Genomic DNA, 18,177 nt, shown 5'->3' with positions numbered 1-18,177 from the left:
CTATGAAAAAGGAAGTGGACTGAATTTAAGAGAGATACAAAATGCGCATTTCACAGCACTTGGCATTTTATTGCAGGTAAAGAAGCAAGAAAGAGGGAGGAGATGAAGATGGGATCAACATCACTGCTTGGGCAAAAGACATACTGAGGCAGGGAAGATAGAACTGAGAAGAAGTTTTGTTAGGAGACAAGGAGTTCAGCCTTGGGCATATCGGTTGTCCTCGCATGGGAGACATCAAAAAGGACACATTGATATATAGTTTTTACATATAGATTGCAGAGATGGACGATAGATGACAGACAGATAGATAGATGATAGATAGATGAGAGAGAGAGAGAGAGAGAGAGAGAGAGAGAGAGAGAGAGATCACAAATAACAGGAGTTCCATAAAAAGAAAACAGAAATCACAGGGGAGGACATTATCAAAGCAACTTTCCAAGGAAATTTCCAGAACTGTAGGATGAGGTTTGTAGACTAAATGAGCCTACCAAGTGCTCAGTGTAATGAATGAAAAAAGACCCACACCAAGGCAAATTAGCATAAAATTTTACAACAGTGGGGAAAAGAAGAGGTAACAAGAATTTCCCAAGAGAGCAAACAGATCACATACCAATGGCTGAAGTTTAAAATGGCATTAAACTTCTCAATAGCCACCCTGGAAGCTAAGAGAAGCTACATGCCTTCACAGTTCTGGGGGAAGAAGCTGCCACATTAAAATTCTGGATTAAGCCAAACAATCAGTTTTATGAAGAAATTTTCAGCGTGGAAGGTATCAGATAATTTACCGCCTGACCACCTCTCTCTGTAAACTCAAAAAAAAAAAAAAAATGTTTTACAAAAATTAGAAAACAGACCAAGAAATGGGTCCAGCAAAAAGGGACCCAACATAGGACAGAGGCAAAGGAATTTCCTAGAGTAATGAAGGGAAATTGCAGGACGACCGCCCTGAACAGCCCTGGAAGTTACCAGTCCAGAATAAAATGGAGAATTGAGGGCTCCAGGAAAACAAAATGAAACCTTTTACATCATAGTCAAAAGAGAGCTGTGCTCTGATAGTTTGGGGTAGAATTAGCAAATACATATACATAGAAATCTAGGCACGCCAAAACTAAGGCAGCCATTAAGTTCAGGGAAAACAAAAAGTCGTACAAGTAAAGAAATTGCTCAGTTGTGAAAAATATTTATGTAGCTGTAATAAAATGAAAAATGAATTTTGAATTAGCCAAAAATTAAAGAAGTAGTCTAGAAGAGAGCCTATAGAAAGTAACGTATCATTTTCCATAGCAGGAAGCTGTTAGCTGTAAAATGTAAATATCAAGAAATAGCAGTACAAACATGTTATTCAGATATAATAGAGAGAGATAAATACTAGGAAAAACCACTTAAAAAGTTGAAAGTGATGAGTATGAGTTAGGCATATGGAGGCGGGGGGACAAGGTACTGTTTTTGTTTAAAGACTTTTACAGAATAATCTTTCAGAAGGTACAGATGTAGAATTCGGTTTGGGGTTTTTTGTTTGTTTTGGGGTTTTTTGTTTGTTTTTTTAGAAAAGATTAAAAAAAAGGAATGCAAAAGATGACAAGAAAATAGTGGAATGGCTGGACTGTGCAGTTGCAGCTGGTAAATTTGGTGGCCCCATCTGTGCCATGTACTCAGTCAGACTCAAGGTGACAGCTGGATTAAGCGAGGTTGGGTTTGGCAGCCAGCTGTGACCGTGGCGTTTCCCGCTGCCTCTGTGATATCAGAGCAGGAACGTGGACAAGAGGACAGCAGGAGTGAAGGATGTTGGGATTGACTGTAGGTTAGATAAGAAGGCGGTGAGGACAGAAGGGGCCCTGTAGTTTTGGGGGAAAGGGATGCGTAGTCCAGATTAGGAAAATGAACTGATGGAGTGGCAGTAACATAGCGAGACGGCTGGAGGATAGAAGGTTGTGTGTGGAAAGTGGGGCATGTGAATTTTGGAGGTGAAGTTTCAGGTGATGACATAGTCCAGGGTGATGCCCCGGGGGCCTGGTTAGAGGTGCCTGTCAGGAGTCGCAGATGTCAAAGGACTGAAAGGCTGGGATGCCAGATGAATAATGCATGATGTCATTGACATTTACCAGGATGACGGCAGGACCTGGGGGAAAGGGGAAGACCGCACCTGGGCATAAGTACGTCAGCTGTAACTTTGGAAACTCAATGGAAAAGCACTTTTACACAATCATGGGGGCCTCAGGCCCTGGTGGGGTATTAGATATATTAGATAGTTTGAGATAAGTTGGATGAGGACGATAAGGACATGTGGCGACCCTTTGAGAAGTTTGCTCTGAGAGAGGTTGAGGATGCAAGTGGGAAAGGGAGGTTATTTACCAAAGGAGCACAGAGTTCTGTGCAGTGTGGACTGAGAGTCGGAGACAGGAAGGTCGGGGCCAGGGTTGAAAGAGAGAGAGAGAGAGACTCACTGGCCTCCAGCTTTAGAACACAAATGCTTCGTGCCATTCCTTGGTCGTTTGGTCGTACCCCAAAATAGTAGCATCTCTGTCCTTCTACCCTGGCCCCGACTCTGTTCTGAGTGTTCTCACCCCTGCCCCACCCCACTTCCCTCCTATGGAGTCAGATTCACCTGGATTCACAGAGCTTCCGATGCCACTGGGCAGGCAAGTCACTCGAGTCGTTACTTCTCAGGACTCACCGAGGACATTTGGGTCCAATGAGATGCAGGCTGAAATGAGGGCCGGAAGTCACAGGGGCAGATCTTGGCTCAGCCACATACTGGTAAATGTGGCGATGTTACAACCTGCGCCCCTTTGGTTTCTTCATTTGCAAAGTAATAACACCAGCAATCATACCAACAGAGTTTGAAGTGGGGTAAAGTGAGACAGTATACAAAGAAGCAACTGCAGGCTGGTATCCGGCATTTCTAAATGGTTATGATAAATACACTCCATGAAAATATAACCTTCATGACATCTGGCACCTCTTTCTTTCACTGGAACACTTCCTGAGGCACACTTGGTGCTTAGAAATGAATAAGAATACATTTGGGGCAGTTGTAAAGCTTTTGCACATATATAATATTTATCCAAAAAAACTCAATAACAACATTTCTTCATTCTTGTGTCCTTACCTTTTCATTACAATCTTCAGAATTAAATTATTCCTTAGGCTTATCCCAGAGAATAATTAGGTCTGTAGTATAAGTCCAATTATTGTAGGCCTCCGTTTTAAGATGGACACCTCCTTTATTCTGCTTTGTATCCTCAGCTATGTCTGTCTACCCTCATGCATGAAATAAATGGTTATTAAAATGGGATGAACCTTAAATAGGTTAAAATCCAGTCTCTTCTCAAGTATATATAGTTAGATCTCTCTCTCTTTTTCCCTCTCTCTCTCTCTCTCTCTCTCTCTCTCTCTCTCTCTGTCATCCATGTTCCCCTTTTATTTGATATATTCCTTTTAGATAACACTCCCTTTCTTTGTTCTCTTCAATCCCTATCAATCTTCCCTTGGAATGTCCCCCATTCTATTTGTCTTATAAGTGATGTCAGAATCCCTATTTCTGATTCTATCATTTGTTTTTTCCTATTCACCTCCTTTCAGTTACATTGGCCTGATGGTAATTACTTGCATTGTTGCCACGGTCACATTTCACTTTTCTTCTTGCTCCTCAGGCTTCTTTCTGTGGCTTTTCACGTTCCCATAGTCTGGCAGCCTGTCTGTAGGGCGGGGGAAGATTCAGCCCCATTTCCTGTGCTTTCACAGATGTGTGGAGTGAGAAAGTGAGACGTGAGACGTGAGATGAGTAGGGGATAAAGCCTATTGCTGTGTATACTTCTTTATCCTTTTTTGTTTCTTATCTTTCCTTGCTTATGCTAGATTTACTTGCAGGAATTTGTGGCCTATTCTGTGTGGGGTTAAGAGCCTGTAAAAATTCTCTTTGATCTCTTTTGATGTGCTTATCTCTTTTTATGAAATAAGTATATAGCATTCTTCTAACCATTATCTTAAATCTGCCATTTCTCTCATTTTGATGTGCTCAGTGAGGATCCAGAGTTAGCCATTGTCATTTATCATTATATTTTTTTCTTAGATGACAGCCTCACCCTCAGAGCCAGCCCATCATGCTTGCTTGGGTGGCTTTGGTCATTCTCATGGCCCCCGTGCAAGTGGTCTTTGCTTTAAGCGTCCATGATGAGCGGCTCGTGAGTCACTTTTATTATGTCTAGTTGAGGGGTAAAATACAAGATGGCACTTCTCTCAGCAGTTGTCAAAGTCACTGAAATCACTGCAGAAGGTCCCCGTTCACAGGAGAAACTGAGCTGGTACATTATTCTTTTCTTTTCTGAGGGACTGTGTATGGGTTGCCAGGCTGCATCTTTCAACTTCAGACCTTTGGGATGCTTCTTGCTGCTCTGTTTATAATGAAACATTTTAGGGTCATTTGGATTTGTAGTAGGTGTCTAGAATTGGGTGAATATTATCAGTGACAGTGTTTCAATTAAACTCTATGGACTTCTCTGAGACCGGAGTGAGGCTGGCATTTCTTCCTCCTCCACTGCCTTCTTCTTCCCACCCCAAAAGCTCTAGCCATGGGGCTCTCAATTTTGTATATACGCATTCTTTTATATAGCTCTGAATCTCCATGCACATAAGGTATGCTGAGGTACACAGGGTAGTGTTGACCAATTACAACCCTGTGAGAAGTGTGTGTGTCTCTGTGTGTGTGTGTGTGTGTGTGTGTGTGTGTGTGTGTACATCTATAGCTACATCTATATCTATATCTATGAGCTATTTTCTCTGGCTGGCATTGTGTAATTCAGGTCTTGTTTGGTTTTAAGTTACAGAAATTGATTTCAAACTGCCTTAGGCAAAGAAAGGAAGGAAGGAAGGAAGGAAGGAAGGAAGGAAGGAAGGAAGGAAGGAAGGGAGATCAGAGGGATTTTCACATACTGAAAAGTTCAGGGGATGATGCCAGCGTGAGGTATGGTTGAAACCAAGTGGTATGTAAACAGCATCATCATGAATGTTTTTCCATCTCCTGGCCCTCCTTTTCCTTCTCTGGGCTTCTTCTTCAGAAAGGCTCTCCCTAAGTGGAGACAAACATGATCAACAGCGATTCAAACTTACACTCCATCAGGTTAGTCATCTATCACAAAAACAATTATCTTCCAGTAATTCCAGCAAAATTCTCAAGGTAGGGCTGTCCTTATACCAGCTGGGATCTTGTTCTCATTCTCAAACCAGGAACATGGTGGAGCTCTGATTGAGTAGGTCCTGGTCGCAATGCCCACCCCCAGCAGAGCTCTGACTGGAGGGGCCTGGGTCACAATGCCCACCCCCAGCAGAGCTCTGACTGGAGGGGCCTGGGTCACAATGCCCACCCCCAGCAGAGCTCTGACTGGAGGGGTGTGGGGACAGAGCCCCAGAAAGTAGTTTACAGGCTCTCGGCCTCACGTGGAGGGGTGCTGGCTCAGGTAGTGGATGGCCGTCAGCTGTGGCTGATTGGACATCGGCTGTGGCCGGTTAGCCGATTAGCCGCTGGTATAACTGCTGCGGCTACGGAGGAGAGCCGAGGACTGCCGAGGATTGCTGAGGACTGCCGAGGAGAGCCGAGGAGAGCAGAAGAGAGTGGAGGAACAGAGTCGAGGGGAGTGGAGGAGAGTCGTCGGTCAGTTGGCGGAAAGGCGGACGGCAGGTCGCGCGTCCGTGGGCCCAGACTCCAGTGAGACCATAGTGGTATGACTCCCCTACCTATGGCTCCGTGGGTGTTCCTTTTTGGCCTCACCATATCCTGCGTTCTTGTGTGGGGAGCGGGAGCAGAGACCCCGCAGGCCACCCCGCCCGACAAATGGCGCAACAAATGGCGCAGCAAGCAGCGTCTCCCACACGACAAATGGCGCAGCGAGCAGGGTATGGTGTCGGCTGAAACACTCCGGAATGTACTGGAGCAGTTTACACGTATAAAAGCTCAGCTTCGTAAGCAGAGTACAGTGCCGGCCAACACCTACCGAAGCATGGTGGAGCGGTTTGTGCGTGTGAGAGCCCAGCTTCGGGAGGCCCATGAGGAGCGACACCGGGAACGGGAGGCACGGTCTGCCCGGGAGACTCAAGCCTCCAGCTGGCACACCACCTTCTTGGCCATAGAAGGCGTTGTCCTCCTTTTGTTGATCTGCTGTGGCCTTAGGATCCGAGGGTTGCGGACATCTTACAAGGAGGCCTCCACCCACTCAGACACCTGGCACGGTGAGCAAGATTCCGACCAGGTAGGAATGGCGTCTGACTCTGGGCAGGAGGATGTGTGGCCCCCACACAGTGTGTGGTGCCCCGTGGCCACTGTTCTCAGGAGTTGGACCCCCAAGGAGGGGTGGGAGGACATGGACGGCTCTCCGGCCAGCGTGGAGAGGGCCCTGCAGGCTCTGGCTGAGCGGTTGCCGGAGGAGGAGAAGGCTACAGCCGGCCGCGTGGGCTGGATGTTCCTCACGGCCTTGAGTCTCAACTCAGAAAATGCGCTTAATGAAGTGGCCCGGGTGCCGGACCAGGTGTCCCGGTTGGAAGCGCTGGAAGCCCGGGTCCGCCTGTTAGAACAGGGGCCCCAAGGTGGAGACTCTGAGGCAGAGGCGGAGGAAGCAAGTGGAGACAAAGTAGCTCCCAACCCCCAAGCCTGGCCAATCTTGAAGCAAAGGATAAAACGTGAGCAACCTTTGGGCCCTGGGGGCGTTGCTGCCGGCAACACAGCTGTGACTGAGTTCACGACCTACACCCCATACACTCCCACTGAGTTGCAGGAGCTGGGGAGGCGGTACAGACAGCGTCCTGGAGAGCCAGTCTCGGCTTGGCTATTACGTTTATGGGATGAGGGAGCAGATAGCATTCTCTGCTCCCCAGGCGAGATGGAAAAGCTAGCCTTCGTGACAGTGCATCCGTCCCTGCGACAAAGGTTACAGAACTGCCATAGGTTGGCCAACAACCAGGGCAACCATTCTCTAATGGCGTGACTCACTGCTGCGGTACACACAGTATGGGGACAGGCAGGCGAGCTGCCAGACACTGTGAGGCAATGGCAGTCATATACAGAACTTACGCAAATAATCCGTGAAATGGGTATGAGACATGCTATTTTTAACCTCAACATGCAGGGCCCAGATGACGAGCTTTTTACTGCCAGCATGAGAGATCTGGTTTTGGATACTGCACCTGCGAGTGCTTTTGGATCCTTGGTTGCTATTCTTACACCGTATGTAGGGCGACGGATCCATGAAGTTACAACTGCCATGGCCACCCTAGGGGATGTTGAAGGCCAGAGGCGAAGGAAGTTAAGACAGGAGGTCCACACAGTTGAGACCTGGAAGCCCAAACCAAAGGTAAAGGGGTGAGGTCGTGGGCCTCAGAGAGTAACACAAGCACAGATGTGGCATGATCTCGTGGCAGCAGGGGTCGATAGGAAGAAAATAGACCGACAACCCAATGCACTCCTGCTTGAACTTTGGAAACAGTTGCGTCCGGAACAACAATTCCGGAGAAGCATAAAGGAGGAGTCTGGCAAAGCGTCACCCGTGTCCCTTCAGGACTTCATGCAGCCGCTTGAGGCCGACTCCTTTCAGCTTGATTAGGGGTGGGGCCAAGGTACCCGGTCAGAGGGGACGAGCAGGGACCGGAGGCCCCACGTGGAACTGTCCATACATTGGTCCCCTTCTAATGTGCAGAGGGTTTTGGCTCTAGTTGACACTGGCGCTGACTGCAGTCTCGTTTATGGGAATCCAGAACTGTTCCCTGGACCAGCAATCTGCATTGATGGCTACGGGGGAAAAACTGTGACTGTGAAAGCTGTTTCCTTACCACTAGGTATAGGAAGGCTTCCTCCTCGTACCTACAACGTTTATGTCTCCCCCGTTCCGGAGTATATTCTAGGGGTGGACGTGCTACATGGCCTCAGCTTACAGACGTCGGTAGGAGAGTTCCGTCTCCGGATCCGGGTGGTGAAAGCGGTGACACGCGGGCATGCTCACCACCCTCCTCAAGTATTCCACAGCCCTGGAGCGTGGTTACAGTGCGACAGTACCGCCTGCCAGGAGGACAGGAGGAGATTGGTCATACAATATTGGAATTGGAGAAGGCACATATAGTGAGGCCAACGCACAGTCCCTTTAACTGCCCAGTATGGCCTGTCAAGAAGACAGATGGGACCTGGCGAATGACTGTGGACTATAGGGAGTTAAATAAGGTGATGCCACCCTTGCACGCTGCAGTGCCTTCAATTCATGATTTAATGGATCGTCTGACTGTCTGCCTGGGGACATATCACTATGTAGTGGACTTGGCCCTGGCAGGTCAAAAGCCCCCACTGTCGGTGGTTGGGCCTGATAGCCCCATGGGGGGCAGGTTTGACTCATGATTTGCAATTGACGCCAGGAGTGGTGGCTGAGTGGCCACCGCAAGTGACTGTAGTATACAGAGGTCCCAATACCAGGATGATTTTACGAGGAAACTATGTGCTCTCACTATGGCCTATTATGGGGTTCCCTGTTCTGTTACATGTTGAAAGTATGCCAGGGACCCCAAGCACTGCCATAAAGGTCTGGTACCACAAACTGGGAAAGGTGCCAGTGGCAGCGACCCTCCTTTCCCAGAACAAAAAGCTAGCATGTATCCTCCCAGATGGGAGGGATTTGCCATTGTTGGTTCCTAAGACTACCGTTTCTTTTCGTCCGTAGGTGTCAGTAGGCTAATACGGCACAGGGACCCTCGCGGAAGTCGCTTGTCGTGTAGATTGTGAGGTGAGACCCTGTAGGGGTGGAGTGTGGGGACAGAGCCCCAGAAAGTAATTTACAGGCTCTCGGCCTCACGTGGAAGGGGTGCTGGCTCGGGTAGTAGATGGCCGTCGGCTGTGGCCGGTTAGCCGATTGGCCGCTAGTATAACTGCTGCGGCTACCGAGGAGAGCCGAGGAGAGCGGAAGACAGTAGAGAACAGAGTCGAGGGGAGTGGAGGGGAGTCATTGGTCGGTTGGCGGAAAGGCTGACAGCAGGTCGCGCGTCCGGTGGGCCCAGCCACCAGAGAGACTATAGTGATATGACTCCCCTACTTATGGCTCCGTGGGTGTTCCTTTTTGGCCTCGCCATGTCCTGCGTTCTTATGCGGGGAGTGGGAGCAGAGACCCCGCAGGCTGCCCGGCCTGAAAGATGGCACATCTAGCAGGGTCTCCCGCACGACAAGGGGCCTGAGTCACAACGCCCACTCCCAGCAGAGCTCTGATTGGTGGGCCTGGGTCACAATGCCCACCCCTAGCAGAGCTCTGATTGGTGCACCTGGATCATAAAGCCCACCTGCAGATCCAGATGTGTCAGCCCCACCCAACCACTTGGACCAAGTGGAGGAAAGGGTTGGTTCACCAAAGACCAGCACAGGTGCTATTAAAAGAAGCTGGTCAGGCCAAACAAGAGACACCCACTAGAGGCATACAGTCTGCACTGTGGGAAGAAATCAGGGCAACTCAGTGGGGTCTAAGGAGAGAGTGCTGTTTGAAAGGAGTTGGGAAATTAGGAAAAGTTGCATAAATAAGTGACAGGGACTCGGGACTAATATAGGCCAAGCAATTAGTGCCTTTTTGGTGAGTAAAAAGGTTTTCCTCATTCAATCAGTTAGAGATGGTGTGATAGATTGAATAATAGCCCTCTCCCTCTCCACCCCCCCCCCCCGACCCCCATGCATCCATTCCCTAATTCCTGGAACCTATGAATGTTATCTTACATGGCCAAAGGGACTTTGCAGATGTGATTAAATTATATGTCTTAAGATGGGGAGATTATCCTGAATTATCTGGGTAGACCCAGTGTAATTACAAGGGTCCTTATAAGAAGAAGGTGAGAAGAGTTTGAGGAGAAGGACGTGGGAGAACAGAAGCAGAAGCTGGAATGATGTGCTTTGAAGATGGAGGAAGGGGCCGCAAGCCAAGGAATCCTGGAAGCTGAAAAAGCTAGGAAACAGCTTCTCCTCTGGAACCTCCGGAAGGAACCAGACCTGCCCACACATTCACTTCACCGAGTGAGGCTGATATCATGCTTCTGACCCCCAGAATTGTAAGAGAATACATTTGTGTTGTTTAAAGCCACTAAGTTCGTGGTAATTTGTTCCAGTGGCAACAGGAAGCTAATCCAGAAACTTCAGAGAAGAGAAATGAGCTGCAGTTGAGGAAGCTCAGGAGAGGGCCAAACAGACGAGGCAGAGACTGAGCGCTCCAGCCTAAGGGCGCAGGACGGGCGGACACACAGGATCCGCTGTGCACTGTGCTGTCACAGCGGCGGCAAGTGGCCAAGGAAGGGAGATCCTGGAGGTGGCTTATCCCACGCCACAGAGCGGGGACTTCCTACGGAAGACCCTGGAAAGCTATGGAAAGGCTTTTCAAAGGAAAATCATGTGATCTGGTTAAGGATTACGTGATACGGAGGATGAGTTAAGTGAGTTAGGTAAATATGAGGAAGGTCCGACACAAGGCAAAGAAATGACTTGGGAGATGTTTCTAGTTGTCCCAGCAAGAAATGATGGGACTGAGCTAAGGTAAAAAGTGAGGATGGTTAAAAGGCCGATTCAGGGGCTACTCCAGAGGCAGAATCAGGAAGACTCAATGACTGACTCAATGTGGGAGGAGAAAGAAAAGGACCCTCTGGCGTCTGGTTTCAGGGACTAGGGAATGAGTGACCAAGAAAGGACATATAGGAAGAGGAGCGGATTTCAGAGGAAGATAATTAGTTCCATTTGGGACACGATGACCTGGTCGTCTAGTACGTAAGTGGTAATGTCTCATTGGCAGCCACAAACAGGTGTGGATCTCAGGACAGATGTCTGGGCCCATCTGGGTTGGAGATAACAGATTTTATAGTCAGTGTCTGCACCTCAGTGTACAAGCGTGCTGAGTAGACAAACGCATCCCGAAGAGTGGATGGGAGAAAGCCAAGGCAGCATCCTGGGACCACTGTACCCAGATGTAGGGTAAGGAGGAAGCAGCAGCCAGGGAGTCTGAGGGAGAGTGGCCAGAGGGCAGGAGGAAAACCATGAAACCCAAACCACACTGGCCCTTCTGGCTGCTCAGAGGCCCTAGCGTTAAATGGAAGCTGATGGTACCCTTAAAAACCATTTGGGCTGAGTCTAGATCACAAGAAAGCTGCAAAAAGAACTGAAAAGCATGGTTAATTGCCATAATCGTCTGTGCTGTCAAAAATTCCCAGCACCACACAGGAACCTTCCAGGCAGTGCTATGCTCCTGGGGGATGGGGGATCGTGAACTTTTCATCAAAGTAATTTTTGCAGAATTGGTTGCACTAGGCTGGCTTCTCTCCTTGCCTTTTCATGGATTAGACAAATTATTTTCATTTTGGTTTCTCTCCTTTTATTATTTATTTCTTACTATAAAAAGAATGTACGATCATCCTAAAACACGGGAAAATTGCAGAAGCATATTAAAATAAAAAATAAAATCCTTCAACCCTACTGCTGAAGTAACCAGTATGAAAAACGTGGCACCTATGCTTCAGATGTTTTTGCATATTTACACGATAGTACAGATAACATTTTGTGTTGTAACAATGGAGAACACCATGCATGCTGTTCAACTCCTCGCTTGTTACTTAGCGTGGACAGCTCTCCACGCTGGTACAATACAGAGGCACCTCATTCTTTTTAAGGGGTGCCTAGTGCTCTGGACTGTGGCTGTACCCTGACTTATTTCACCGTTCCCCAATGTGCATTCTGGTTTACACTTCTTTCTTATTGTGAATAATGTGTGAAGCATCTTTGGACATACATCTATTCACACTTGTGCAATTGTTCCAGAGAGAGAGGTTTCAGAGGTGGAATTGCCAGTTCAAGCCTATCAATATTTCAGGTTTTGCTAGAACTTGTCAAATTGCACTCCATGAAGGCTGGATGGAAAATTTTGAAGCTCTGCATAAATATTTAGTTTTCCTTTAAAGTATTGTGTTAAGTGCAGACTTTTGGCCTTTCCCGTTTTCCTCCAGCTCCCAGGAGCGTCAGTGCCTCTCCATGTTTGTTGATACCTACAAATCAAAGCAGAGGGAAGGAACAAGAGAACAAGATTAGCCATAGCCCAGACTCTGAAGGGTGGGTGTGCTTCAGTGGGATGGAGTGCTGGCTGGGCTTCCAGAAGCCCAAGTCCCAGCCTTTGGTAAGCCTAAATGCCTGGATAGGACCTGTCGCGAAAGGAGCCCAGTGTGGGGGGGGGGGGGCGGACAGGAGGGCATCAACTAAACGACCACCTTGTGCAGGGGGAGGTGTGGCCCACCGGTTGAAGTTTATGTTCTAGTGGGAAGGTAGATAATAAACAGAAAGGTGAGCATATAATGTATTGGGGTGGGGGGTGCTGAATGCTGTGAGGAAGAATGAAAGGGCAGTGGCAGGTGACAGGAGGACTACTTCAGCCAGAGACCCAGGCACGGCTATTCTGAAGATTCATCATTTGTGCAGAAACCTGAAGGAATGGATGAGTGAGCCACACTCAAGGTCCAGGGGAAGCATATTCTGTGCAGAAGGAACTCAAGCTAAAGGGCCCAGCATGGGAAGAGCATGGCATGTCTAAATGCCAGTAAGGCTGGCAGTGTGGCTGGGAGGGTGTGAGCAGGTGGCAGAGTGATGTCAGTGTGTGTGTGAGGCAGGATTCTTCAGAGGAACAGAATGGACAGGATATACCGGGGGCCAAAAAATTGTATACACATGGACACTTTGGTCAGCGTTGTTCAAGCAGTAGTTCACCGTAATCAGAAGTGTCTGGATACTGATGGTAACCACTTTGATAACCTCTTGTCATTACAGAAATCAAACGTGACTTGTATTCATCTTTTGTTATCAATATATACTGAGTATTACAATTTTAAAAGTTTTCCTTTCTTAAAATATGTATACATTTTTTTGGCACCCTCTGTATATAGTATAGTATATGTATGTCATACACATGTATAATTATGGAGGCTGAGAAATCCCCAGGTCTGCAGCCAGCCAGGTGGAGACCCAGGGCAGCCAATGGTGTATGTTTTAGCCCGAGGGCAGCAGAAGACTGATGTCCCAGCCCCACTGAGCAGGCTGTGAAGGTCCTTCTTACTGGAGCCTTGGAAAGATTGTACGAGCCCCCACCCCCACCCCCCGCATTAGGGAGGGCCCTGTGCTTTACTCAGTCCGTAATTCAAATGTTAATCTCACCCAGAAATACCCAGAACACAGCTACATCCAGAATAACGTTTGGCCAGATGTCTGGGCAGTCCAGAGCCCGGTCAAGTTGACACATAAGCTTAACCATCACAGTGTGTCCGGGAAATCGCCAGGGGACCAGGTCATCTGAGCTGTGCTGCACACAGCGGTGGCCACCGGCCCCTGAGCAGCTACTGAGCTCTTGAAAGGTGGCCAGTGTCCATTTTGACAGGTGGCCAGTGATATTGAATGTGAGGGTTAAATAAAATATACTATTACATTGAATTTCACTGTACTTTGTACTTTTTAACTGTTGCTACTAGGTAATTTAAAATGGCTAGGTGGCTCATAGTATATTTCTGTCAGAGAGTGCTGGTCTCTAGGGCCTTATTGTGAGGTAAGGAGTTGACCTTTCACTCTGAGCATCTTGGGAGGTGATGAGGGTCCTGAAATTGGGGATGACTTGCTCTGACTTAGATTTTATGTCGTTCAGCTGCTGGTGTGGGAGGGTGAGCTGTAGAGGGGGTGGAGCAGGGCAGCGAACCAGGTGGGAGCCATAGGAGGTGGAAGGGGTGCTGGTGACGGGCTCTGCAGAGGCAGTGGAGGCGCGGAAAATGGTCACCCCTGGGGGATCATCTCAGAGGAGCGCCAACGAGCTTTGCTGGTGGGCGGAATGGGGGCGGGGCAAAGAAACAAGCCAAGATAACTCCGGAGCACAGTGAGTGACGGTGGCGGGCGCCACTTACGGAAACGTGAAAGACAGTGTACTTAACCGAATCCCATGGAGCATAATGACAGAAGGAGGGAAAACAGGGAAGGGGGCAGAGATGAAAGGATGAAACAGAAAATTCAGGCCTTAAAAGATTTAAATCAACCAGACTAAGACAGCTTATCCACAGGCAGAAAAACAGAGGGGATGAAGACAGGTCTGTGATGGAAGAGCAGAAGGCAGGTGGAGGGATGGGAGGGGATGAGGAAGGTGTGATGGCCGGAGGGAAGAGGCAGCCCAATCAGGCCGAGGAGAACAACAGAGAAGGAGGTGGGATTCAAACACCCACCTCTTTCCCAAACTCTGGAAGTAGGAAATCCCTCCTCCAGTCGTGTAGACACCCACACACATACACTTACATACAGACAGACGTCCTATAATTGTGCTTTTAAAGCTGCAAGTGGAAAATTAACGTATGGGAACACATTAAAACTGCATAAAACTACAGTACAATGAAAGATATTATAAGTAAGTTTTAAAAGTGAAAGATTGGAAAGTATAATTTGTGTAGCAGGCAAAGGATTAATACCCAGAATAAATGAAAAGTTCTTACACATCAATAAGAAAAATGGGCAGAGGATTTAATTAGGCAATTTTCAAACAAAGAAATGCACATGACCAATATGAAAAGCCTCAAAAGTGTCTGGCAAAAATAAAAATGGTGGAGTCTTCGATGTCAGTAAGGCGTGAGGGGTGTGGAAAGAGTTGCTCTCACACACCTTTTGTTCAGAGTGCAAGTCAGTAGCTCTTTTGGAAGGACAGTTGAGCTACTGTAGCTAGTAATATTGCAAATGAGCAGACTCTTAATTCAGCAAAAGCTCTTCCACGCATTTGTCCTATAAAGATACTCGTACATGTGTGCAAAGAAATAAGTAGAAGAATGTTTACTGTAGATCTATAAGTACATTGATATGAAAAAAAGAGCTTTTTAAAAAGTATGGGTAATTAAAAAAAATTGCAGTGTGTAATCTATTCTGTTAATTAATAGCTGTATTTGTATATATGTAGATATATTTATCACCTAGGGAAAAAGTCTGGAAGCATCAATGCCAAATTGCTATCAGCAGTTCCCTCCGGAAGAGGGGTGAGATTGCAAGGTTTTGGGGGCTTCACATTCTGAATCTAAGGAACCATCACCCAAGTTTGTTTCTGAAATGACATAATGAACGGCTGAAGTGGAGGCAGGGCTAGGTCCATCCAAGTCTGCGTTATTTCTCCGGTCTTCCACCCATTGTTCCATGACTTTTTGACACAGGTGATGTGAAGACGACTGTCCGTGCCCAGCACACAAGGGAGAAATGCCACTGTGTCCCACGGGCCCCTGGACAGGGTGTGAGGAGCATCCACCTGCTGTTCTCCACTGTTTATCCCGTTCTGCTGGGGCCAGCTCTGGTTCCATGAAGGCTCAGCTGCAGCCCAGAGAGCTGAAGGGCTCAGGCTCCGTAGGTCGCCTCGGGACCAGCTGCCTGCAGATTAAGTAGAGGCCGACCACATCCCCGGCTTGGCCCTCCGTGATGCTGACATCAGTAGTCGTTATGTTCCACGGCAGCTTCCATCTCTGTCTTCTGAAAATTAGTTTGTGCACTGAGAGGCAGGCAGACGGAAGGAGTTGGTGGCAAAGGACAGGACAATTTTAATCCACAGATAGTTCATTGGGGTCATTGGGAGGGAGTGACCTCCAGAGACAGGGGTGTTTTTCCTCAAATCAGAGACAGCAGTGTGCTTGTTCCCCTGACCTGCGACAACTAAATTCCTTCTGCTGTAAACACGAGTCACTCCTGAAGCACGGGGGTGGTGACCATAGCAACAAATCATCCAAATATTTTGTTCTGTTTGCCTTTTGTTAAACCTCCCTTTCTACAAACACCTTGTGTTACTGTTTCAATTGTAACTAGCTTTCTCTCTTTCTTTTTCTCTTCTGAAACTATATATAGGAACAAAGAAAGAAGCACAAAAAGATCAAGATTCTAACAAGCCTGCTGTGTCGTCCCCTAAGAGAACCCCGGCCTCAACCACCAAGCTTCATTCACCAGGTATTGAAGAAATGTGATCTGTGCTATTAGGGGAGACAACTTGAACTTGAAATTCATTTATTCAAATGTCATTCATGGAGCAGTGCCAGCCCATGTGACACGTATTATTGTTACAGGGCCTGACGTACTGGTGTTTCTGACTCTAGACGAAATGAACTAGCTGTTGGCATCATTTTATCTTAAAAAACAAAATATTATCTTGCTACATTGAAGTGCTAGAATCTTCTCTGTGTAGGAGTGTCTGCTGTTCCAACAGCATGTAGCAATACTTTGTAATTGAAAAATAGACTTGGAAAATCTAACCTCAAGAGGTAATATTTTCTAAAAGGAAAGAAAACAGAGCAATAGATATGAAATACTTGTTATTTTGTCAATGAAGCAACCATTTTTTTACATTCAGATATGAATATACTATATAGCATCACTTGAAAGTTGAAAATTGTTTATTATGAATATCATATCGTAAGACATTAACCCCTTTGTAGACTAGAATGCACTATTACCTCAGAACATTTCCTTTAAGCATAAAAATAGTAGCAATAAGGGGGGTGGCCGGTTAGCTCAGCTGGTCAGAGAGTGGTGCTGATAACACCAAGGTTGCTGGTTAAATCCCCATCTGGGCCACTGTGAGCTGCACCCTCCTTAAAAAAAAAAAAAAAAATCGTAACAATAATAACAGCTCCTGTTTGATTTCCTACTGTGTGTGTTTGATTTCCTACCAGACCCTGTCTTAAGCTCCTTAACTGTATTAATTTATTGAATGCCCTCAATAAGCTGCGAGCCAGGTGCTATCACTGCCCCTCCCTTCACATGTGAGGAAATCAGGTACACAGATTGTCATTAATTTGCCAAAAACCACAGGAAATAAGTGGTAGACTCTTTGTTTAAACCCCAAACACTCTGAATCCCAAAACTGCATTCTTAGTCACTCCACTGTTAACCAGAAAGCTTGGAGGATAGAAAACATTAACATTTCTGGTTAGTTAAAAGTATAGGAAATAAGCCAAACCACACACGAGAGGGTCAGGAGACAAAGGCGGGTGCCTAAACAGGGTGGCAAATCAAATCGGAGGACCCTGCATAAATCTGAAACTTGTGGAGGGAAATACCCTCCTGGATGAACTGGGAAGAAAAAGAAAGCTCACGGAGCAGTAGGGTCCTGGACTGTTGCAGCTTTGGCTCCCAGAGAACGTGCAGAGGGAAACAAGCCCCCCTTAGGAATTCTGCACCCCACATCTGAGAACCTGCGGCAGTTTGCGAGCTGGATTCCATGCTACTCCTGTGGTCTGAAAATTCCTTTTAACGTGCTGTACTAGTACTTGTGTCCACTTTGGAGAGTAAAAGTGAAGTTATTACACACACACAAGGAAATAAGCCACCATGAGTAAGGTCCTTATATTCTAGGGGAAGAGAGGAAAGGTCTTGTGTGATTTTAGACTTTAAAATATATATGTTAAAAATTGCTAGTATAGCCAATAAAATAGAGTATATAGTTCTGAAAGAGTAGAGGGGGGAAAAGTTGGAATGAGGGGTAAAAACATTCAATCAGTGTAAATGAAGGCAGAAAGGGGAAAGAGAAAAAAGAAAAAAGGAGAGAGGTAAACAGAGGAAGAAGGGAGGGAGGGCGGGGACGGATGGAAGAAATGGAAAGAATAAGATATTAGAAATGAACTCCAAAATCCCAACATGAATGAAATTCTCTAGACCAAATCAAAGATTTAGATTACCAGACTGGATTTATTTACTGAACAGCCAACAAGTGTTTATTAAGTGGATATCATATGTTGCAAAATCTAGCTTTAGACTGCTTACAAAGTACATCCCTACAGCATAAGAATACTAAAAGGTTGAAAGGAAAAAGACTGAAGTATTTATACCAAGAAAAGCAAAACACAGGAAGGTTTGCGGTGCTGTAGTTTTGAAATGTCTTTATTGTGGTATGGTAACAAATATTAAACTCTGCATATTGAAAGCATGCAGTTTGATAAGTGTTGACATAGGTGTACCCCTGTGAAACCATCAGCACCATTGAGATAGCACATACACTCCTCATCCCCAAAGTGTTCTCGTGCCCTTTGTAACCCTACCCGCCTGATCCCCTGTACCCCACCCCAACCCTACCTGTCACTGTAGGTTACTTTGCATAATCTAAAGTTTTATAAAAAAGGAATCCCACACTATGTACTCTACTTTTCTCTGGC

General features: G+C 46.8%; 1 protein-coding gene across 3 annotated transcripts in view; it reads left to right on the top strand.

Annotated features, from left to right (window-relative positions):
• Window positions 1–18,177, top strand: part of MTUS2 (microtubule associated scaffold protein 2) — a 530,400-nt gene that overhangs the window by 380,679 nt on the left and 131,544 nt on the right. For all 3 annotated transcript variants that reach the window (XM_074330069.2, XM_074330067.2, XM_074330068.2), the window contains one exon: window positions 15,878–15,976. In XM_074330069.2, the coding sequence (XP_074186170.2) occupies window positions 15,878–15,976 (99 nt within the window). The remainder of the gene's footprint in view (window positions 1–15,877; window positions 15,977–18,177) is intronic.

Source organism: Rhinolophus sinicus, chromosome 16, assembly GCF_057876585.1.
Source record: "Rhinolophus sinicus isolate RSI-liver-muscle chromosome 16, RSI-T2T, whole genome shotgun sequence".
In the NCBI taxonomy this organism is placed as follows: Eukaryota; Metazoa; Chordata; class Mammalia; order Chiroptera; family Rhinolophidae; genus Rhinolophus; species Rhinolophus sinicus.
The sequence above is the reverse complement of the archived record's forward strand: the minus strand, read 5'-3'. Positions and strand labels throughout refer to the sequence as shown.